Source organism: Choloepus didactylus, chromosome 19, assembly GCF_015220235.1.
Source record: "Choloepus didactylus isolate mChoDid1 chromosome 19, mChoDid1.pri, whole genome shotgun sequence".
In the NCBI taxonomy this organism is placed as follows: domain Eukaryota; kingdom Metazoa; phylum Chordata; class Mammalia; order Pilosa; family Megalonychidae; genus Choloepus; species Choloepus didactylus.
The window spans coordinates 16723791-16747500 of record NC_051325.1 but is presented as its reverse complement, the minus strand read 5'-3'; the positions used below and the strand labels follow the sequence as shown (position 1 = coordinate 16747500).

At 43.0% G+C, this 23710-nt stretch overlaps 1 protein-coding gene across 1 annotated transcript in view; it reads left to right on the top strand.

The window, feature by feature from the left end:
- PCSK2 (proprotein convertase subtilisin/kexin type 2) overlaps nt 1-23710 on the top strand; it is a 262301-nt gene that overhangs the window by 154075 nt on the left and 84516 nt on the right. Inside the window, exons 4-5 of the mRNA XM_037811924.1 lie at nt 1606-1714; nt 10244-10281. Coding sequence (XP_037667852.1) covers nt 1606-1714; nt 10244-10281 — 147 coding nt within the window. The remainder of the gene's footprint in view (nt 1-1605; nt 1715-10243; nt 10282-23710) is intronic.

Here is a 23710-nt window from a genome sequence, read left to right as displayed (position 1 = left end):
GCCTCCCTGTAACTGTGCCTAACAGCCTCCTCCCAAATGCCTCTTTGTTGCCCAGATGTGGCCCTCTCTCTCTGGCTAAGCCAACTTGAAGGGTGAAATCACTGCCCTCCCCCCTACATGGGATCAGACACCCAGGGGAGTGAATCTCCCTGGCAATGTGGAATATGACTCCCGGGGAAGAATGTAGACCCGGCATCGTGGGATGGAGAACATCTTCTTGACCAAAAGGGTGCTGTGAAAGGAAATGAAATAAAGCTTCAGTGGCAGAGAGATTCCAAAAGGAGCCGAGAGGTCACTCTGGTGGGCACTCTTACGCACAATATAGACAACCCTTTTTAGGTTCTAATGAATTGGGGTAGCTGGTGGTGGATACCTGAAACTATCAAACTACAACCCAGAACCCATGAATCTTGAAGACAATTGTATAAAAATGTAGCTTATGAGGGGTGACAATGGGATTGGGAAAGCCATAAGGACCACACTCCCCTTTGTCTAGTTTATGGATGGATGAGTAGAAAAATAGGGGAAGGAAACAAACAAACAAACAGACAAAGGTACCCAGTGTTCTTTTTTACTTTAATTGCTCTTTTTCACTTTAATTACTATTCTGGTTATTTTTGTGTGTGTGCTAATGAAGGTGTCAGGGATTGGTTTAGGTGATGAATGTACAACTATGTAGTGGTACTGTGAACAATCGAATGTACAATTTGTTTAGTATGACTGCGTGGTACGTGAATATATCTCAATAAAATGAAGATTTAAAAAAAAAAAGGAGGTGGAGAAGTGTAACCCTAACATGCACCTGGAAGGAGAACAGTGATTCTGTAAATAGCACTAATTAATTCACGCAATGATTTAGCTAATACCAGAAGAGCCAGCTGGTCAGTGTGGACCGTTGCCAATACAAATTCTGACTTGACTATTTTTTTTTTACAATCCATCTTTGAGAAAATCTACACAGGACAAGGGTGCATGAAAGGAGGGGAGTGAACACATTTGATTGGAATTTATTCTTTTTTAAAAATTTTTGTGGGGGGAGACGTGTCCATTTTTCTGTATTAGAGCATATAGTAAAGGTGAGCCAGCTATTTTTTAGTTCACTTCAACAAATATTTTTGAGCAAGGCTTGGTGGTATGATACTAAAATTACAAAGGTAAATAGGACATGCTCCTTCCTGCAAAGGATATTGTTATGTAGAAATATTTAGGAAGTTGTAGTCAAATGAGACTAATCCAAGATAATATATACTAAGTTGCAAATGAGAGGTATACGTAAAACACTGAGTGTGAGCATGTACTCACTCTCTTAGTGAGTGGAGATTCTTGCAATGACAGTTCTAAAAATTTTTGTGGAAGTTTAAAGATAGCAATCTAGTTATAAGGTGGGGAGCTTGAAACTGTGTTTGCATATTTACGGAAAACAGAAAACATCTATTGTTTATATCCAAAAATGGAGGAAAACATCTGGAGGAGGTGGGTGGAGGGGACACCCAAAATGCTGTTGCATGGAAGATGTGGCTGCAGTACATATCGAGCAAACATTTTACGTGGGTGCTTTAGAACATCAAATTAATAAGATGCTCTGCTCTGCAATTTCCTTCCCAGATCAATACCGGGCAAGCAGACGGCACCCCTGGCCTTGATTTGAATGTGGCAGAAGCTTGGGAGCTGGGATACACAGGGAAAGGAGTTACCATTGGAATTATGGATGATGGTGAGTATTTCCATGTTCTTACATCATTCAGAAGCAAGTGTGTCTCTTTGCATGCCTTTGGAATTTGAAAGATCCATTGTTTGGGAGATGCTAATGAGAAACAGAAGAGCCAGGCGCTGCTCAAATTACCATGCTACTCTGTGATCAGCTTCCTCCGGTTCAGTGGTTCTCCAACTTGATGATGCCCTAGATAAATATTTGTTGGATTAATAAATAAAAAACTAAACAAATGAACAAATGAAAGCTGCCAGTCTCCAACCATAATTTTTTATTGCATCACTCGTTATACTTTATCTTAAATGTCTTCTAAATCTGTTCTGATGCAGTAGCCACTTAGCCATGTGTGGCTATTTAAATTTTAATTCTAATTAATTAGATCTAAATGAAATTAAAAATGTCAAGTTCTCCAGAGCCATGTGTGGCTAGAGGCTACCGAACTGGATATTTCCAATATCACACAAAGTCCTATTCAACAATGTGACTTTAGATCCTCGGAACAGCTTTTTAGTAACAGGATTAGGGTTTGAGGAAAACATGTCTTTATTGCCCTTTTCAGAATGAACTCTTGTAAAGTAGACTTTGATAATATTTCATCATGCTTGGCCCCTGTAATATATCATTCTATCCTGTGCACCTAGCTGCCAAAGATTTAGCAGAGCTCTATTTTCTGTAGTTTGCAATATGAAAATCAATAGGTTTGATGAACTGGCCTTTTTCCAACTATTCTTATCCTTGGCTCTGCCAAGATTCTGAAGAATCGCTGCCCTGTAGCCCTTTCATTGAGGATGTGTTGCTGCCCTTCCCCAGCCATCTGGGTCCTGCAGGACAAAGCTCCATTTTGCATTGTTGGTCCAATTGCACATGAAGACTATTCAGAGATGAAACAATGAAGCCTTTCCCTTCTGAAGATCCTCAAAGAACACCCTGCTCTCTAAAGCAAGCCTTTGAAGCAGAATTGATGGGAAAACAAGGGGAGCTAGCCTGCTTCCAAAGTGTTGTCTTTGTGTGGGTTCATTAATTAACCACATGAAAACAAAGCCACGGAGTTTTCTGATGTGTGAGTCCTTTTCAAGTAGATGGAAAAGCTTTCTCCGCTGGACAAGGGCTTTCACAAGAAGAGCAGGGGGTCTGCCCTGGAGAGTGTGCACATGGATGTGGGGAGCATATACATTTTTCTCCCTTCCTAATGCTTTGGCTTGGAAACCTTTCCGAAGTGATTGAGGCCAGCTCATCCAGGAGAAAGACGCATCCAGGTGTGGGGGAAACCTGCCCACGATCTATGGTGATGACCACTTCCAACACTGTATCTTCTGGGCATCCTTCTGCTGGTATCAGAAGTAACTCTAAAAGTGGCCACCACAGGGCAACAGAGGTGCTCATTGCTCTTGTAAAGGCTCCAACACGCTGTGTGTGTCTGTGTCAGCATTCCTTAACTATATCTCCCTTGACTGACTCTTAAATCATCCCTTTCAAATGTAACAAAGGAGAGGATGCTTTCTGTCTCTATTTCACATTCCCTGGTCTTGAGAAGCCAAGCCCTTAAGAAAATCCCAGCAGAATTTTTTGCTTAATGTTATTTCTTCTGCTGATTGAGCCTTTGGGATCCCATAAAAGTGAACTCTCTGGCCCCCAAATAAAACTTCTGAGTTCTCCATTGTGTTAGTCATCTACTGTGGCAGAACAAACCACCCCAAAATGTAGTGGCTTAAAGCAACAACCATGTTATTGATCTCTCACAGTTCGGTGGGTTGACCAGACTCAGCTGGACAGTTCTTCTGCTGGTCTCACTTGGGGTCTCTCATGCTGTTAGAGTCAGAAGGAGGCTGAGGATGGTGCCACCTGGAGGCTTGACTGGGATGCCAACATGGTGTGGCCTCCCTCCCTCTCCAGGTGGTCCCAGGGCTTCTCCTTTCTACATGGCCCTTCCATGTGGTGCCCCTACCATGGACATTCAGGACACAGGGCTCCCAAGAAGAAGCATTCTGAGAAAGAAGGCTGTCAGGCATCCTAAAGGCTGGACCTGGAATGGGCAAGTGCCACTTCTGCCCCTTCTATTGGATAAACAGTCACAGGGCCAGTCAAGATTCCAGAGGAGGGAAGTAGGCTTTGCCTCCTGGTAAGGAGAGAGACAAAGGATCTGTGGCCACCTGTAATTCAGCACATGCTTACTCAGTGTGACTCTCCAAAAAATGCAGAAAAGAACGGCTACAAAGCCATTCTCCAAAGGTTGAATAGCATGATGAGCACATTTGGGATAAGAGTGTCCTCCCACACAACGAGGCCAAGACCATATGCTCAGCAGCCTCTCACCGTGCAATTGGACATCTCTGTCCTAAAGCCTAGAAATTCAAAAGCAGTGATTTGGAGGCTGGGAAAAATCAGTGCTGTGTTTTCTCTTAATTGCCTGCACACTTAAAGGGGACGCCTCCTTTCCCAGTTAGTCTCTCAGCAAGAGATCATTCTAGAACAAGGTTAAAGACAGATAGAACACTGACCCTGCTACCTAAGGGCAAAAACATCATAACATTTTATAAACATTGGCTCTCTGTATTTTGGCCTTTATGGCAAATGTTCAGTTATCTACATGTGGAAGATTCAATTTGTGGTTGGCCCAGTTTTAATAGCTGTCTTAGTTTGCCAGGGCTAACACACTGGTTGGCTTAAACATCAGGAATGTTTTGTGTCACCATTTTGGAGGATAAAAGTCCATCATTTGTTATCCGTAGGCCATGCTTTCTCCTGGAGTCTGTAACGTTCTGGTGCTGGCTAGTCGCAATCCTTAGGGTTTCTTGGCTTGTAAGTGCTTCTCTGCCCTCATCACATAGCGAGCTCTCTCTCTCTCTCTTTCTCTGGCTTCTTCTAACAAACTGTGTCCAATTTTCCTCTGTTTGTAAGGAGTTTGGTCCTATTGGATTAAGAACCACCCTCCACCCCCCAATTCAATTTGGCCTCATCTAAATTGGATTTTGAAAGTCCTATTTACAAATGAGTCCACACAGGACTGGAAGTTAGGACTTGAACATGTCTTGTGCTGGGCATGGTTCAATCCCCAACAATAGCTCTTTACCCCTCTCTGGATGTCCAACTCAAAACTAGGCCATCATCCCTCTGATGGATCTGTTGGATCCAGATACTTGATACATGCTTAAGAATCTGCTGCCCCTCCCCTCTACGTGGGATCAGACACCCAGGGGAGTGAATCTCCCTGGCAACGTGGAATATGACTCCCAGGGAGGAATGTAGACCTGGCATCGTGGGATGGAGAACATCTTCATGACCAAAAGGGGGATGTGAAAGGAAATGAAATAAGCTTCAGTGGCAGAGAGATTCCAAAAGGAGCCAAGAGGTCACTCTGGTGGGCACTCTTCTGCACACTTTAGACAACCCTTTTTGGGTTCTAAAGAATTGGGGTAGCTGGTGGTGGATACCTGAAACTATCAAACTACAACCCAGAACCCATGAATCTCGAAGACAGTTGTATAAAAATGTAGCTTATGAGGGGTGACAATGGGATTGGGAAAGCCATAAGGACCACTCTCCACTTTGTCTAGTTTATGGATGGATGAGTAGAAAAATAGGGGAAGGAAACAAACAGACAAAGGTACCCCGTGTTCTTTTTTACTTCAATTGCTCTTTTTCACTCTAATTATTATTCTTGTTATTTTTGTGTGTGTGCTAATGAAGGTGTCAGGGATTGATTTGGGTGATGAATGTACCACTATGTAATGGTACTGTAAACAATCGAAAGTACGATTTGTTTTGTATGACTGCGTGGTATGTGAATACATCTCAATAAAATGAAGATTAAAAAAAAAAAAAAAAAAAAAAAAAAAAAGAATCTGCTGCCTCCACTAAGGTGCAAAGGAATGCCATTACCATCCACTGCACATCACTGGGAGAGTGCCTCCAGGGTTAGCTGTTGACCAAAGGAGCAGAGAGTATTTCTGAAGAGTCTGCTCTGACATTCTGGGCATGTAGATGTCAACAAGGACCCCAGTTAGTGATGATATATTCATCCCTTCTATTGAAATGGAATTGTCTAATGTTGGGAACTTGACCTAGAAAATGGGATGTGACCATAACAAGACACCGGGATAAAAAAGAGTCACCAAGCCAGGCAAGATTCAGGGCACATGTCTGGCTACAGAGGTCAAAGACAGTTAGGGAAGGCCTGGGTCAAGGCCAAGGATGGAGCCAAGGTCAAGAAGATTCAAGGCCAGAGAGGTGGGGTCAGAAAGAGCTTTGAGATGAAGGAACAATAAACCCAGCTAAAGTTTATAGAGTACTCACTATGTGCTAGGCACTGCTTAGCAATTTGGAAACACAGCCACAGTTATTCTGTATGGTTGGTACTATCATTAGTCACATTTTGAAGATGAAGAATGAGGTTTAAGGAGGCAAAAAGCTACCCAAAATCCCACAACTGGCACCAAACTTTCGGCCTTATCCATGTAAGTGGCGGTTTGAGCTTAAGGACTAGTCCTTCAAACCATTCCAAGAAATCTAAGCTCTGCATCAACTACAAGAGCAACGTTTTCCTCTTGGCTCAGGACTTCCCAGGAGCCTCCAAGCCTCAGAAGGTGCAGCAGGATGTGTGTTCCCATGACTATTGCTACATTACAAATTACCCCAACTCTTAGCAGCCTAAAATACCTGTTTTATTTTGCTTGTGATTTTGTGGGACAGAAATTCAGGAAGTGCCTGGCTGGACAGTTCTCACTTGAGGTCTATCCTGCAGTTGCAATCCGATGTTGGCTCAACTGGGCTGGACGGCCGAGACGGCTCACTCACGTGGCCGGCAGCTGATACAGGCTACTGCAGAGGCTCGTCAAATAGAATGTCTATGCATGGGCTTCTAACAAGCAGCTGGCTTCCTCCAGAGCGAGCATCCAAAGAGAATCTGGCAGAAGATGCATGACCTTTTCTGACCCAGCCCTGAAAGTCATGTGTGTGAGTTTCCTAGGCTGCCATTAACAGATCATCACAAATTGGGTGACTTAAAGCAACAAACATGTATTCTCTGGAGTCCAAAAGTCTGAAATCAAGGTGTCAGCAGGGCCATGCTCCCTCCAAAGGCTGTAGGAAAGGATCCTTCCTTGCCTCTTCCTAGCACCTGGTGCTTGCCAGCAGTCCTTGGCTTGTGGCAGCATCCAATCTCTGCCTTCTTCATCACGTGGCCTCCTTCTCTGTGTATGTGTGTCATCATGAGTATTCTCTCGGTATCTGTCCTTGTGTCCTCTCCTCCTCTTATAAGGACACCAGTCATACTGGATTAGGGTCCCCTCTAACTGAATGTGACCTATCTTAACTTGACTAATTCTGCAAAGACCTCTATTCATATAAACTCCCATTCACATTCATAGATACTGGGGATTAAGACTTTAGCATATCTTTTGGGGGAACACAATTCAACCGATAGTCAAGTAATGGCGTTCCCCCTGCATTCTGTTGACTTGAGAAGTTACAACCCCAACCTGCCTCCCCCCACCCCGATTCAAGAGGAGGTTATAGACCCACCTCTCAGTGGGAGGCATGGGGCATGGCATTGCCACATTGTAGAAGGCCATGTGGGATGGCAATATAGCATGGCCATCTTTGAAAAATACAGTCTCCATTGAGGTTTTCTCCTCAGCAACATACAGTTTAGTGGTGGATGGTGCAAGGGGCTCTCTCTCTTGGATCAGTGGAACGAACTGGGTTCGGGGCCAGGGTCCTGAGATGTTACACATCGCAACTGACCTATTCACGTTCCAAGAATATGCACGTGAAACTCCTTACTAATTCCATGAGGTTCCCAGAACTGTCACGTTATCCTGGGAATTTGAATTATTGTTGTAGATTAGATTATCTGAAGCGATTCAAACTGATGGCAACATACTAATGATTTATAAAAAAAAAATAAACATTCACCTGTCGTTGTGTATACCACGTTGCATTGCTATTGGCTGGGTGTGAATCAGTCCCCAGTTTGGAGTGTGAGACACAGATAGTTGTATAGCTCAGCTTCTGTGTCTAAATCATCTGTGTTTTCCCAGGACCTACACTGTGCCTGGCATTCATTGCTGAAAATAAATAAATATGTGAAAATTAAGAACAAATACATTAGTAATGCAAGAATTGAAAGATAAATAAGCTGATTAAGAAGAAGCATTGAGTATATTCCACCTCAAAAGATAATCAAATATTCAAATATATTAAAATATTATTTAATAACCAGACTATTATTTTCATACTTTGGTGCATTACTATTTTTCTGAATCATAACTGTCATCCTTCACAGTTCTGTCAGAATCTTTTCTTTCTCAGACCAAAGTCTGTGTCTTTTCTAATTTAGCACTTAGTCCTCCCCTTAACCTAATTAGAGATCCTTTATCTTAATTAGGCTAAATTTATCTTCTTTTAGTTCTGATTTGTTTCTGGTATCAACTCCTGGCTTTGATATTTTCCCTTCCCAGCTAAGAGACTTCTATTTCTCAGGAAATTTTTCTCCTGAACAGCTATCAGAACACAGGGTCGTGTTTTAAAAACTTAACTGTTATAAAAGGACAATCTCTCTGAGTATCTTCTTTTTCTTTGACTTACCTGTATGTTTCAACATTTTGTGCCCAAAGCAAACTCACAAAATTTAACCAATTTCAACATACATTTGCAATTTAATTTCAACACAGCATTCTACAACCAAGTAGATTCTTAAAAATGTTTCTGCTCTTCTGCATTATCCCATGTTATTCTAGTGATGTGGTAGATTATGGTACCAATGATTGTAGAAAATACAATTTATCAAATGTTTACTAAAAGCGAAACACTTTCGACGAATCGTCTCTAACCTTGACAACTGCTTTGCAAAGTAATGTTCCCCTTTCAAAGGTGAAGACACTGAGGTTCAGAGAGGTCATGCCACTTGGCAGTAATATATCCGTTTCAAAGATGAGGACACAGAGGCTCAGAGGGGTTGTGCACTTGAGCAAAGCCACACGAATATTACAATGTCAATGTCAGCCCGGAATAGAACTGGAAATGCTGGCAGCAAAGCCTCTACTCCACCCTCCACTCTGCCCCATAGCCTCAACTGACCATCTGTGAATTAGGGTCCAAGCAATGGTCAGCAGCCTTTAAAACTCTTGGTCTTTAAATGTTCTGACCCTTTCCTTCTGCAGCCACGGGGAGAAGAGTGTGAGGAGAGAGCATTTTGATTGGTAGGTGGGAGGTAGGAAGTGAAAGAAGCCATATTGACTGCCACTGCTTCATATGTGGAAGTGTCAGAAGTGAAATGGAACACGTGCTATGGAATAGTCCAGAAATTACTTATCTAACCAGAAAAGACAAAGGAAATTTTCTTTTTAGAAATATACATTCCAGATACTAGTTTTTTCTGCAGGGCAATGCTGTAATTGTGGCCCAGTCCTAGTATGCATGTGGTGAAACTGCCCATCGTGGAGGAAGTTAATGGTAGGTCTAGTATTTAAATATTTTCAACCCAATACAGTTATTAAATGCTTGCTCTGCACCAGCCACTGGGACAAGTGTGCCCCACACATGCATTTCCTTAATCTTTGCATGGTTCTCACACATACTTGGTCAAGACAGAAGCAAGCACAGAGAGGCCAAGTATCTGGCCGGAAGTCACACGGACATTAGAAAGTCTTTGATTCCAAAACCTACAGTCTTAAGCATTATGCTAGGTGATGCCAGGTACCTGGCCTGGTTCTCGGAGGGCTGGATGTGCAGGATCTACAGACCTGGATGGGAGCTTTTCAATTTGCCCATGAAGTTCCATGGTGCTTTCTGTGGTCCAAGTGTCTGGGGGAAACCAGCAGTGCTCATCGACCATAATTCCACCCTTGGAATGACTACTGGGCGACAAGACAGACCCACATCCACAAGAAAGCATGGGGCCTCTGCTGGGAGATTTGAGACCTCAAGCTTTCTGGAATGCCACGTTCTGAAAAGACCGAAGCATGGGCTCCCCACGTGGAATAGCTCACTGGAAACACTTGCCCTTTGCCTAATGGCTTTTCTCCCCCAGCCATGTTCATCTTATAATTTCCATACCAGAGAGCACGCTCCTAATCCATTGCGGTCTGTCCATGCCCTGTTATATAATAATCACTTTTCCTCCCCAGGGTCAGTTTCATTTCAGAAGAAATGCCAGTTGAGGCTCTAGAAATGTCAGGATTTCTGCAAAGCTCTTTAAGATCATTGCTCTGATGAGCCATCGTTCCCCAGGTCACCAAGCCCCTTGGCGCTGATGGGACTGTTCAAAGTTTTATCCTTGGGGCAGAGCTCGAATTGGCTTCACTCTGCTCTGGCACCACTGGTGGCAGCTGTGTCTCCACTCAGCCACTCAGCCAGCGTAACGGGGTAACAGAGACAGGCAAGGAGACCTCGGTGCACACTGGTCAGAGCTCATCCCACTCACAGGGGCCCAGCACGAGCCCCATGAGAAGGGGGCTTTCTGTAGCAGCTTTCCTTTGGATGCAGTTGGCAGGATTAACCTTTGGTTCCTGTGCTATCCTTGTCTTTTCACAGGGATTGACTACCTCCATCCGGACCTGGCCTCAAACTATGTAAGTACAAGCTGACCTTTGTGAGGACACGTGTGCTCTTAAGTGTCCTGTGCCCCTCATTATTAGAACACATGGACACATGCACATGCATGCACACATATAAGCACATATATGCACATTCACACGCACAATCATGTGTATGCACACATTCACGTGCACACAGCACACATGCACGTGGATACAGGCACAGCTCAGACATGCACACATATGTGAACACATGCACACTCAGATGCACACATGCATGCACACATATAAGCACATGTACGCACATTCACATGCACAATCATGTGCATGCACACATTTACATGCACACAGCACACATGCACAGGGATACAGGCACAACTCAGACATGCACATGTATGTGAACACATGCACACACACAGATGCACACCAGCATGCACACACATGCGCACCCTAGAGCTGCCCGTATTCTTGGAGCCACAGGTAAGCCAAAGGGAAATGGATAAGGAATGGGGCCGGCAGCAGGCAAAGGCACGTGGCTTTGCCAGAAGGAAAGAAGGAAGCCCAAAGTCTGAAAGAACTAAGAAAATCGATACAGGGAGGGACAGAGAAGAGAGAGACTTGGCAAGGTTTAAATGCACTCGAGCTGACAATATTGAATTGAAGGGTGGAAATGAGCCGTTTGGATTCCTGCTAGGCAGAACCAATAGCAAAAAGCCAAAAAGTGCAGCTCTTTGCCTTCAACCATCCATTTGGGAAAGCAAAACCATTAGTTTTCTTTTGTTTCTGCTTTTGTTTTTGGCTTATGCCCCTGCCACACCCACTTTTCCCCACAATGCAGAGTTCAGCACTTAGTATGCCCTAAAAAACAAGAAATATTAGCAGAGAATAATGGTCAACACTGCTGGGCTAGAACCACAGGCTCTAATTTTTGATGCAGCAAATCACACGCTGCTTTCCTGATGAAACCCACAATCCCTTTAAACGTAAGAGATTGCTTTATTTCAACCCCAGAGGGTGCAATGTTCAAGCATTGGTGTGGTTGCTTAAAATTATCCACACTCTTACTAAGCAACACTGCTTTTCTAGTCTCCAGATCTCGGTATTAAAAAAAAGTTATTTTCAGAGTTTAAGAGACTCATATTTAGGATTGCAAGGGTTTAAATAAGAGAACTGTTTGTTACGCAGAAATGTTTGCGGGGCAACATTCCAGGTCATTTGTCCTGGAAGGTGTTGTGTCTACACTGCAAAAAATGAGTGAGGATTTTCCATGTGTTTAGCAAAGAGCTGTGTGTCTACTTACCACCTGGGTTTAATAAATCTAGAAGAGGATATGTGGAGCTGGGCATATTTTTTAATTGCAGAAAAAAAGTTAAATGAATCACTGGCACAGTCCGGCCAATATGACCCCAGAGAGAAAAGACAGAAATTAAGCCAAAGCTGTATTCCAGAGCTAATAATCCACTCCTGTAGATGAAACGATACAAAACTGCCCATGAGTTGTAGATTCAGCCTCAGCAGTCCCGTGGTGGAGTCGAAGGAAACAGTTGTCCTGTTTCCCCCTGGGACCACCATTCCGCCCCCTGCAAACATAGGTGGGGCGATTTGCTTGATCCTTAAAGACAGTCACTCAGGGCTGGCCTGGGACTGCCCCATGTGAGGTCTTGCTCGAAATGCTTCCGCCTTTCTCCACCTCCCCAATAATTGCAGGGTCCAAGAGAAATTCCTCAATAACTGCAGGATGCAGCAGATTTCTCCAAAGAGGATATTAAGAAACTGGTGTGTCATATTTTCGCCCAAGCTCTCATATCCAAGAAGCCTTTCTTTACAAAGAAATGCAGGGTTAATAGTAACAGCTTGCAAAGGGAGAAAGTTCGGACTAGAATGCTGTTCCCCACATTGGGTCTCAATGCCAATTACCAGATTAAAAAGATTAAAAAGAAATAGTAATTCCTGTGGGAAAAAAATCCTCCAGGGCTCTGATTGACTGCAGGTATAATACAGTCGACAGTGTGGTTCATCTGCCACAAACTCTAGTCCAAAATTGGGCAGAATCAATAGAAATGAAGCATCCAAATTGAGAGATGCTGGCTATCTCGAATAGCAATATTCAGAGTACACCTGAAAACCTCCGAGTTCTATGAGAGTCATGTTCATTTTGTCTTTGTTTATTTTCAAAAACCCATTTTTTATAATTAAAAAATAAATATATGTCCTCTGTAGAAAATTCGTAATATTTGTAATATTTTGACAGACTTTTGGACTCTCATTTCTACATGTTTTTTGTGTAATTTTTAATGAAATTGAGTTCTCGTGTATATAATAGCCCCCGCTTCCTCTTGATATTGTGCCATGAACATTTTCTTATGTTATGAAATATTTTTCAAAAGATTATTTTAAGGGTTACTTATTATGACTTCATGTGACTGTGCCCTCATTTATGTAAGCATTCCAACCCCCAATTGCTGGAAAATAGATTGTCTCCTGTGGTGTCTCACTCTGAGAGAGATAGTGACAGAGAAGAAAGAGACAGGGTGGTAGAGAGACTTCAAACCACAGCTCGCTAAGGAAAGCGGGAAGAACTGAAAAAGTTTATCCTGGAAAAAAGAAACCTAAAGAGGGACATGAAATGTTTTCAGATATTTTAAAGTTTCCATGTGGGATGAGGCATTCTGTTTGCTTAGTGATTTCCCTCTAGAATATTGCCACTAACAGACGATACCAGCAGGTGGAAGATTTGAATTCAGTTAAAGGAAGAACTGTCTAATGTTTAAGGATGAAAAATAAATGGAATTAGCCCTCCCCAGAGGTGATGAGTTCTCCATATCTGAAAATGCTCAAGAAGAGAGTTGTATTTGGCAGGATGTTGTAGAAGAGATAACGCCTACACTAAACTTAAACTAGATGACACCTAAGGATGAACAGAAAATGGGATTTCTGTACAAAACTGCACATCTTTATAACTTCCAGGCAGGGTAAGAGCTGAGTGCTCAACATTTGTCAAACTTGGACCCTTAAAAATAAATTACAGAAATAAGCCAGACACAAAGAACAAATGCTACATGATCCCACTGTTTTGAACTAGTTATAATAAGCAAACTCATGGAGTTAGACTCTGGAATACAGGTTACCAGGAGATAGCTTGGGGTTAGAGAATGGGGAGGTGATGCTTAATTTATACAGAATTTATATTTAGAGTGATGGTAAAGGTTTGGAAATGTATGGTGGTGATGGTAGCACTTTATTGTGAGTGTAATCAACAGCAGTAAAAAATATAGCTGAATGTGGTTAAAAGGGGAAACTTGAGGATGTGTATATTACTAGAATAAAAAGTAAAAGATAAAACATAGGACTGTACAACACAGTGAACCCTATTGTAGACAATGGACTATAATGAATAGTACAGTATGAGCAGGTTCTTTCATGAATTATAACAAATGTATGGTACTAATACAAGGTGGTAATAATAAGGTGGCACAAGGGAAAAATACACCTAATGTAAATATTGGATAATAAAACTATTTTTATAATCTTTCATGAATTGTAACAAAGGTAACTACTGTTTAAAAAAAAGTACAATTATTTAAAAAGTACTATCATCAATTGTAACAAATGTTCCACATCAATGCAAGGTGTTGGTCGTGGGCTGGTGCACGGGGAATCCTGTATTTTATGCATGATTCTTTTATAAATGTCTCCAATAAAAAAAATCAGATTAAAGAAAAGAAAAAGAAATTACACATACACACACATGCACATGGCTGTGACATTTTCTATATCTTTGATATAGGTGAGAAAACTCAACATCCAAATCTCATTCTTCATTCCTCAGCGACAAAACCAAACCAACTGGTTTTTACCCGTCACTATGTCTCTCTCTGTGTCGAGCTGACAGTGACAATTTTCAAGCTACTAACCACATTTATCTTCTTTATTTCTAATTAAACATTTTACACTATAATTAGCAGAATGAGGATTCCAAGTGGATAGACCTGCCCAAGAGAGCAATGAAATCAGTGGACAGTGATAGGCTCAAAAATTATTTGAGCAAAGGATTAGCAGGCAGCTTCACACCTTGTTAAGTGGCCTAATGGCTCAGAGGTGTTGAGCTAGCCTAGTGCCCTTCTAATGAAATGGACTTCTGGGAGGTCTTTGGATGCCTGGAGAAGAGACCCCGAGACAAGGGTTTGAGTGCAAATAGTTCATGTGGGAGTTGATCCCAGGGAGCCCCAGCAGGTTGGGGGGTGGGAGTGAGCAGGGGAGGGGACAGCCAATGAAGGATGTGTTATCCAGCAAATTCCCACAGTGGGCAACTGGAGCTTCATCCTGCTGGGGACCTCTGGGAGACGAGGTAAAATACGTGCATCAGCGTTATCCCCAGAAGGCAGCTGGGGTATTTATTTATACACCAACTCCTGTTGTCTGAGCGCTGTTCCCAGAAGATATTAACATCCCAGCACTTCCCACCTGCCTGGCTTCCAGGGGCTGCCCTAACAAAGAGCTACAATCTAGGTGGCTTCAAACAACAGGACATTATCATCTCATAGTTCTAGAGGCCGAAAGTCCAAAACCAAGATGTCAGCAGAGCCATGCTCCCTCTGAAACCTGCAGGGAGGACCCCTCCCAGCCTCTTCCAGCTCCTGATGGTTTGCTGGCCATTCCTTGGCGGTCCTTGGCTTGCAGCTGCAGCACTTCAGTCTCTGCTTCTGTGGTCATGTGGCCTGCTCCCCTGGGTCTGTGTCCCTTCCTCTTCTTCTAAGGACGCCCGTTGCATTGGATTAGGGACCTGCTCTTCTCCAGCGTGACCTCATCTTAATGAAACTAATTCCACCTGCAGTGACTCTATTTCCAAAGAAGGGCACGTGCTGAGGCATACTGGGGGTCAGGACCTTGACCTGTCTTTCTCAGGGGCACAGATGGACAGAGCAGATTCCCGCAGCCTATGAGAAAGCCCCTGGCAGGTGCAGATGCTGGCAGGATGCTGAGGCCCAGGGACACAGGCAACATCTGCTGCAGGAGAGCATAGAAATGTGGTAAAGGGTAAAAGAAACAGAAATGTGCTGTGTCAGGAAAACGCCTTCTTGTTAACTGATTATTTTCGGTAAGGATTGCAAACACTGTCAGAGCCTTTTCAGACAAACACGACAAAACATTTCTTCATAACCAAACCAGGCAAAATGTTTTCCAAAGTAGAATTATTTTCAAAGCTAGGTCATCCCACATGCTAAAAAAGAGAGGATATTCTGGTAGTTCAGTTCTTTTCTATTTTAACTGAGAGTTAAAATAGTTTGAAAACTGCAAATCAATGTATAAATATGAGTTGTTCATGTTAATTAAATTCCACAAACCTACATTGAGTCTGTGGAGCGTTAGGAGCAAAGAATAATAATAGCCACTTATATTATTCCTCTATTGGCCTATGATTGAATTTAATCTGAGAGATCCATTCCCACTGGTAAATGTTCGCTATTCCAAATAATTAAAATGCTCCTTTTTCCATCCCAGTAGTAATAATACAACATGGGTAAAGGCCAAGGAACTCTTTTAGACCATGTTAAAATCAGAACTACCTTTACCCACCATCTTCTCCATGAAAACGTTCTGGATATATGCTCTAACGCAACACGATGGCTGTGTTTTGAGCCCTGCTATGTGCCAGTCCCAGAGAAAGAAAAAATAAGACCCAAGTATGCCCTGGAGAAGCCTACAGATCAGGAAGGACACAAGCATGTGGGACTGTTTTGCAGCTGGGAGGTTGTCTTTCTCTCAGTCCAATGGCTCCCAGTCTGTGGTTCTTCTAGAACACGGGGAGCATGACTTAAGTACACTGTCAGAGTGTGGGACATCTCCATAGCCTGCCCTGCTGAAGCTGCAATGCCAACCGAAATGGCTAGTGGTTCATAAAATCCAACAGGAGTCTTCTCTGTGTAGGTTTAGGCTTTCTCAGAACAGACCTGAGACAAGGATTTGAAGGCAAGTAGTTTATTTGGGAGAAGATCCCAGAAAGCACCAGCAAGAGAGAAGGGAAGGGTTACCAGAAAGGGAAGGTAATCCAGAAATGGTTTGTTATTAAGCAAATTACCCCCGTGGGGCCTTCATCTTGCTGGGGAATCCCGAAAGCAGTGTAGACAGAACCTGCCTGAGAGGTACCCGCTAACTCCTGTCAATCACAGGCTGAAGGCTGTGTCCTGGGACTGGAGGAGTGGGGGTTAATTCCCCAGCCTTCTGGCCTGCCTTACGTACCAGCAGAATAGGATCCAGCAGACAGAGAGAGTCTGCAGGCAAAGAATAGCAGGTGTTGACAGGAATCAGCCAGCATGCAGAAATGGTAAGTACCAAGGGCAATGGGTAGAGCTCAGACAGAGTGACCATAGTGGAAACTGAGTCAAACCTGAGTGTGACTCGCAGCTCCCTAATTCAGAGTTGTCCAGCCCTAGATTAGCATGTTACACCTCTTTGAACTTTAATTTCCTCCTTTGAGAAATGGACAAAATGAATATCTTATCACTCAGGTTTGTTGTGAAGTATCATCATTGAGAGAACATGTCTATAGGGTCTGGCATACAAGATGCTCAATAAACATTCACTTTCTTCTCAAAAGAGTTGAGGTTGCAGCTCTGCCCAATCCCAGGTCATTCTGATGCAGAAGAAACGGGGCATCCTCAAGAAGTCCGTGTAATTGCTGAGTGTACTCCCCAGTGAGCTCAGAGTTATTTTTAAAAAAAAATGTTCATGAGGCAAGATAAATGTAACTTGTGAGATTCAGAAAGTGAAGGCCAAAAGCCAAAGCTACCGGAATAAATTTCAAAGGACTTGAAAACAGGAGATAAAGGGAAAGAGAAGACCAGAGCTGTAATGAAGAAGGATGCTCCAGAGAAAGCAGAATTTCTGACCTGCATTTCTCTTCTCTGCCACGGGTCTTTGAACTAAAAGGACATTTATGGATATCCATAAGGAAGGGCCATTCCCCAAGGTTGGCGAAGAGATTGTAAAGTAGCAACCTGCTTCTCCAAATGAATTTTTCTCCAGGCCCAGGGGAATTATATCTCCTGGCATTTAAGTAGCCCCAGAATGGGAGCAAGGCTTCTGCCCTGATGGCTGGAGAGTGGGCTGCTTCTTGCACGAGAGCCTCCATCTTTTAGCTTAGAAACTGTGGGTCACCCTCTGAGCAGCTCCAAAATCTCTTGCTGAGAATCTGCCCAAGTTCATGTGCTCTTCCTTGAGTTATTCCACAAATTCTTCCTTGATTGCAGCAAATCTGGAAGGTTGCATATGCATAGACTCCACAACTCCTTATCCTTTTCTAGATCAACAACTTCTGCCATGTGACTTTGCAGAACCTCCCTCTAGAGAGGTGAAGTATATTTGCCACCTCTTGACTCTAGGTTTGGCCTTGTGACTTGTTCAGGGCATCAGAGTAATACGGAAGTGTCAGTATGCCAGTTTGAAGCCTAGGCCTTGAGAGACCTTGTGGCTGCACTTGACCCCCTCTGCCTCTGCCATCACCGTTAGGAAACTTGCCCAGGCTAGCCCATGGCCCCAGAAGCAGGATGAAAGACACGTGTAGAAGAGGCACCCCAGCTGCCACAGCCTGGAGCAGAGCCACCCACGTTAACCTACAGAGCTACAGTAAGAAACAGAAGAGCTGCCTAGCTGAGCCACACTAATACCAGCCAAATCCCAGCAGACCAGCAGAAGCAAGGCAGCCCAGCCAAGATCAGCAGAGCCACCCATCTGAGCCTGCCTAGCTCACCCCAGTCCCAGCTGAAATGAAGACTCCTGTGCTATACAAATGCTTATTACTATATGCTACTGGCATATTGTGGCTATTTTTATGCAGCACCTGTTACTGCTCATTCTAGATGTCTTCCTCAGCCCTTCCATAGTACTTGATGCCTACCCCAGCCTAAAGAGAGTCAGATTTCTAGCCTTACCCCAGATCTTCTGAATCCAAGTCTTTGGGGATAGCCATTATAACGTGCATTTCTTTAAAAACACTCTAGGATTCTGGTGATTAACCTGGTGATTCGTTTTGGCCCTTCATTCATTCATTCATTCAACAATGATATTCACCTATAATATCTGACCACATCACAACTAGATCCTAAACTTTTTAGAGGAAAGTGCATGTTGTATGTATTCTGTGTCCCTCTTAGCACTTAACACAGTTCTGAGTAGGCATTTAGTAAATATTTGTTAAATTGTGTTGAATATTTATTCATCAATACTATTGCAAATGAAATAAGATATCCCTTTATCAATGATGATTAGAAACACCAGCCTGTAGAACCTTCTGATTCTCAGCTCTCAAGCCACCCCATGGATGGATGTCACCATTCCCGTCCCATCTTAGTTTGCCAGGGCTGCTGTAACAAAGTTACAACAGAAGTTTCTTGTCTCAGGGTTCCAGAGACTGGAAGTGCAAAATCAAGGTGCCAGAGGACAATGCTTCCTCTTAAATGGGCAGAATACATTTCCTGCCTCTCCCCTGGCTTCTGGTGGGGGGCTGGAAACCCATGGCACTCTTTAATTTGTGACCACATAACTCAATCCCTGCCCCTGTCACAAGGCAATCTCTCTCTCTCTCTGTGTCCAAATTTCCTTTCTTTATAAGGACACCAGTCATGTTGGATTACAGGCACCCTAATCTAGTTTGGCCTCATGTTAACTAATAACATCTTCAAGATCCTATTTACAAATGGGTTCACTTCATGGGACCAGGGGTTAGGACTTGTACATGTATTTTTGAGAGGAACACAGTTCAGCCCGTAACAGTTCCCCAAGTACATTTCACCACTGATGGAAATAGGGGTCCTGAGAAACCCAACTGGAGTCCTGTGGTTGAACACCTGGAGAGAATATGATTCTCTGTGTGAACAATTCATGTGCAGGTAACCAAACACTGTTTCTTTTCTGTATTTTCTAGAACCCGGTTGGTTGGTGGAAATGCAGTTAGGGTCCCAGATGGGAGAAGACAAATGATACTCTTTGGTTCAGTTCAAAATTGAGTCATTATTTGTGCTCCAGGGTGTTATTTCATCAGCAGAAGTTCTTAGGAAAAAAAAAAGCTCTCCCATAAAGACCCGCGCTTGTCCATTCGTTCGATGAGTAACTGACAGGTGACTGGCTCTGAGGAGGCAACCTTTGGAGGGCTGTGAAGGGCTTCAGCCCTGCACCCGAGGAAGTGCCTCTGAGCTTAGCTGCACAGGCACATGGGGCTGCCACTAGCCCATGGCCGCCATGATATGGGTGGGAGCTGGAGATGAGCACAGTTCCCAATGCCGAATGACTCAGATGCCATGAAGTATTGATCGCATACATCGCTTCAGGCTCTCAGATCTATTAATATTTAAATAAGTACATTAATATTGCATACAAAATTGAGGTTTAAATAACTTTTGTGTCTTATTGAAAGGAAGGGCTGGCCATTTTCAATTTACTGATTAATGCTGGCCTGATCATAGCAAGCACTTTATCACCAGGAGGGCAGACTGAAGACTGGGGATAGAATTTCTTGAATAGTTTTGCCAGACTGTCAATAAATGGACCATTACTAGATGAATTTGTCCATTTGTACATACTTTGGTATAAAAATGGGGGAAAGTAGAATAAAACCTTGTTTAATGGAAATAAAAGTACATGTTCGGACATAGACTTACATTTTCAGCTGAAAGCGAGGGGGAAAATAAATCAGATCAATTGATTTTTCCAGTTGTTCAGTTGACTAGTTTTTGTTCCACTGAACTTAGTTAACATTTAGCAAACCTGTATTGAGTTCCTTCTGTGGCTGTAGTAGCGGCCTAGATTATTAGATGTTATAGATCCAGTGCCTGCCCTTGGGGAGTTCAGTGCTCAGTGGAGGTGAAGCTATACAGATAAGTATATAATGACATTATAATGTGCACAGTGCAGTCCTAGAAATAAAAACACTGCCCTCTATGGGAGTGCAGCAGCAAGAACAACAAAGTTTGCCCTACAAACTAGAGAAGGAAAGATGTAAATGCCTTTAAAAAAATAAACAGCAGCTTATCACCACAGGGTGGTTGGGGAGGACTTGTAATCTGGAGTCAGTAACAGCATGTGAATTCTTCTAGAAGCTTGATCCATGATACTGAGCAACTGGGTGATTGGGTTTTAATTGGGTTTTCATCTGGAGATTTGCTTCCTCCAAGAAGCCTAGATTAAAAATAGCCCACAGAAATCATTCCCTTACTCCAAATTTGCTAAAGGCTTTTGATAATCTCATCACTTTGACTAAATTTAAGTGACTTAAAGATCAAGATAGTCTTTCAATTCTTTTGTTCTTGGGAGAATGAATGGGATTCCCCAAGGGGATCATAAATGACTGAGTTGTGGATGGATGGATGGATGGATGGATGGATAGATGGATGATGGGTAGATGATAATGATATTCTGTTAATCATCAAACATACATTTTCAGAAAAAGCATAACAATATTTACATTATATGATATGCCACAAGAAAGTCATTTATGCAAATATTTTTTAAAAGTTGAATGATCACTTTTCCCCACTACCTTTGTTTTCAAGAAAGTCATTTATGCAAATATTTTTTAAAAGTTGAAAGATCACTTTTTCCCACTACCTTTGTTTCCTCCTTACACTCTTGAATTCTCAAGATGTGAAAGCTTTTACTGGGTTTCCAGTTTGGGTTTCTACCTCAGAGAACCAGAAAACCATACACGACCAGGCCTTGCTTTAAGTGAACTTTGCCAATAATTAATCTGCGAATAATGCCAAGCTGCAACTTTGATTTCAAAAAAAGTGCTGCACCTACTGTGGTGACATCCATGTTTACTTTCTCCTTTTCTTTGGGTGCATGTTTCCCACTCTACTTCCTTAAAGCCTCAGTTCTGTGTGTCTGGAGACGGCCTGCCCAGCTTCCAGAATCCATGTGTCCACAGTGGGTTTGTGGCCATCTTGAAGGCCTGCCCATGTCTTGTTGCCAAGCAGTGGAGCCCAGGTGGGCATGTCCACTTGAGCCTACCCTACTGTGGTTGTTGCCAGGGCAACAGACCAGTGTTGTGGCCCATCAACCAGTCCCCAGTTTTCTGAAGTGGCAACAAAGGCAAAGAAACTTCAAATGCCAAGGCCTCGATTAAAGAGGATCAGACCCTGAGCAATGGAGTTCCCTAATGCATGATGCACTTTGCAGTTGTCTTGAGGAATCATGAAGACCACAACTTTCATTTCATCTGGATCCCATTCTTCCCTTGATCATTCTTAAGTGGCCCCCAAGATCCCAGTACCCTGGTGTGTAGACACTCCTGGTATAAAGATGGTATGAACCTTAATGTATAATCTCCTTCTTTTGAGTGTGGGCAGAATCTGTGAAAATGATGGAATCTTACCCCTGTGCTTAGATTACACTACATGGCAAAGTTAAAAATATCTTTCAGATGTAATTAAGGTCTCTTATCTATTGGTTTTAAATTAACCAAAAGGGAGAACATCCTGAGTGGGCCTGACTTCATCAAGCAAGCCTTTTCAAAGAGGGTCTGTAGGTTAGAAAAGGAAGAAGTCAGAGAGATTTGAAACAGCAGAGACTTTCTCCTGTTGGCTTTGAAGAAGCAAGCCTCCACATTGCAGAGAAAGCCAAATGGCAGGGAGAGGAAGGAGGCCTCTGGATCTGAGGACCTCAGTCCTACAACCTCAAGGAACTGAATTCTGCCAACAACCAGTGAGTTGGAACGAGGAACCCAAGCCTTTGCTGATACCGCCACCTCTGCTGACTTGAATTCAGCCATGCAAAACACTGAACAAAGGACCCAGCCACCTGCTGCCCAATCTCCTGACCCACTGAAACAGTGAGATAATAAATGTGCATTGTTTTAGGCCACTGAGTTCATGAGAATTTGCTATTCAACAATAGAAAACTAATACAGCCTTCTTAACTATAGTTGAGATTTGAGCATGAACAGAATGATTTGCTTTTTCTCTGAGTTGATAAAAATAGAGCTCTCTTCAGGTTTTACATTTTTTAATATGTGTGCTTTTATGTCAATAGTTACACCATACCGACTGTTGTGTGGTACTCTTTCATAGGTAATAATTCTGCTATAACTGAGGCTCAGAGAAGTTTAGTGTGCGAGTTAAAGGCTCTGGGGCCAAACTCCCTGAGTTCAAATCCCACCTCAACTACCTGCTAGCTAGTGAACCTGGACAAGTTAATCTCTCTGTGCCTCCATTTCCTCATATGTAAAATGGGTTAATAGTAATACTGACCTTGTTGTTGGTTTTGATAGTTCAGTTAAGTAGTTTGTAGAGGGCCCTTTGAACATTTTCTGGAACACAGGGCACCCTCAAACAGTCACTGTTATTAGGTAACTTGCCTGAGGTTGCATAGCCAGAACTTAGCAGAGGAAGACCTCAAAACTGAGGGGTCACACCTCAGAGTCCTCCTCATCCCTTCCTACCTTGAGGGCCCATAACAAAGTCACAGAGGCATTTAGAAAATGAAATTAGAATGGGTGATTGGTCTGTTATCCTAATTTTTCATGTTTTCCCTCTACTTTTGTGCTGCTATAAAATACGTTCATGAGGAATGGGCTTCCTTTATTCTCCTTTTTAATCCAACTGGAACCCAGGCTCCAGTTACTGTGAAATGCAAAGTATTCCACTCATTGACTATTCAAAGAATTATTTTTAGCCCTGAGAGTCACCTTATAAATATAAGCTAGCTACACATAGGCACATAAACCCATGGAATGCATGATATTTGTTTTCCTCATTGCTGCAAAAGTTCTCTCTCTATATATGTATATATACACACATATATGTATATATGCACAAATAAATACATATGTATATGTTTATGTGTATATACATATATATATGTGTGAGATTATATATTAACTAAGACCCTGATCTCCATGAGCTATCAGAGATGGGGAATGTTGGTGAAAGAGATGATATTGTTATTATCATTATTACTAACTACCTTAGATTGGATCCCCTGGAAGCAGAGCCTGAGATGAAGACTCTTAAGAAAGTGACCTATTGGGCAAATGCTCTCAGGATCAGGGGAGGGAGGGAGGCAGGAGATGGTGGGGAAAGGATCTGAGCAAGAATGTGGCCTCAGCTGATCCCCCGGGGAGCTCTGGAGCATGAGTCACGTCCTGGAGTGGTTCCCTCCCTGAGGAAGAGAGCCTGCATTTTGTTCCCTTCTGTCAGTTGGTCATTGGCTTCTAGCAGTCCCTGGGGAAGCAGGCATGTGTACCTTCCCAGGTTTGTGACTCCCATATGCCTGAGGGCAATTCTCTGGACAAGGGACAGCAGTGAGCTTTCAGCAGCTGGCACTCATGAAGCTGGGTGATGGGTGAAGTAGCCTAGTAAAGAGGATCTGGATGGACACTAGTGGTTTCCGTTACACAAAACTGCATCTCTGTGGTCCTCTTAAGTAGGGACAAGACCTTACCTTATTATTCTCCATATCCTCCATGCGTGAC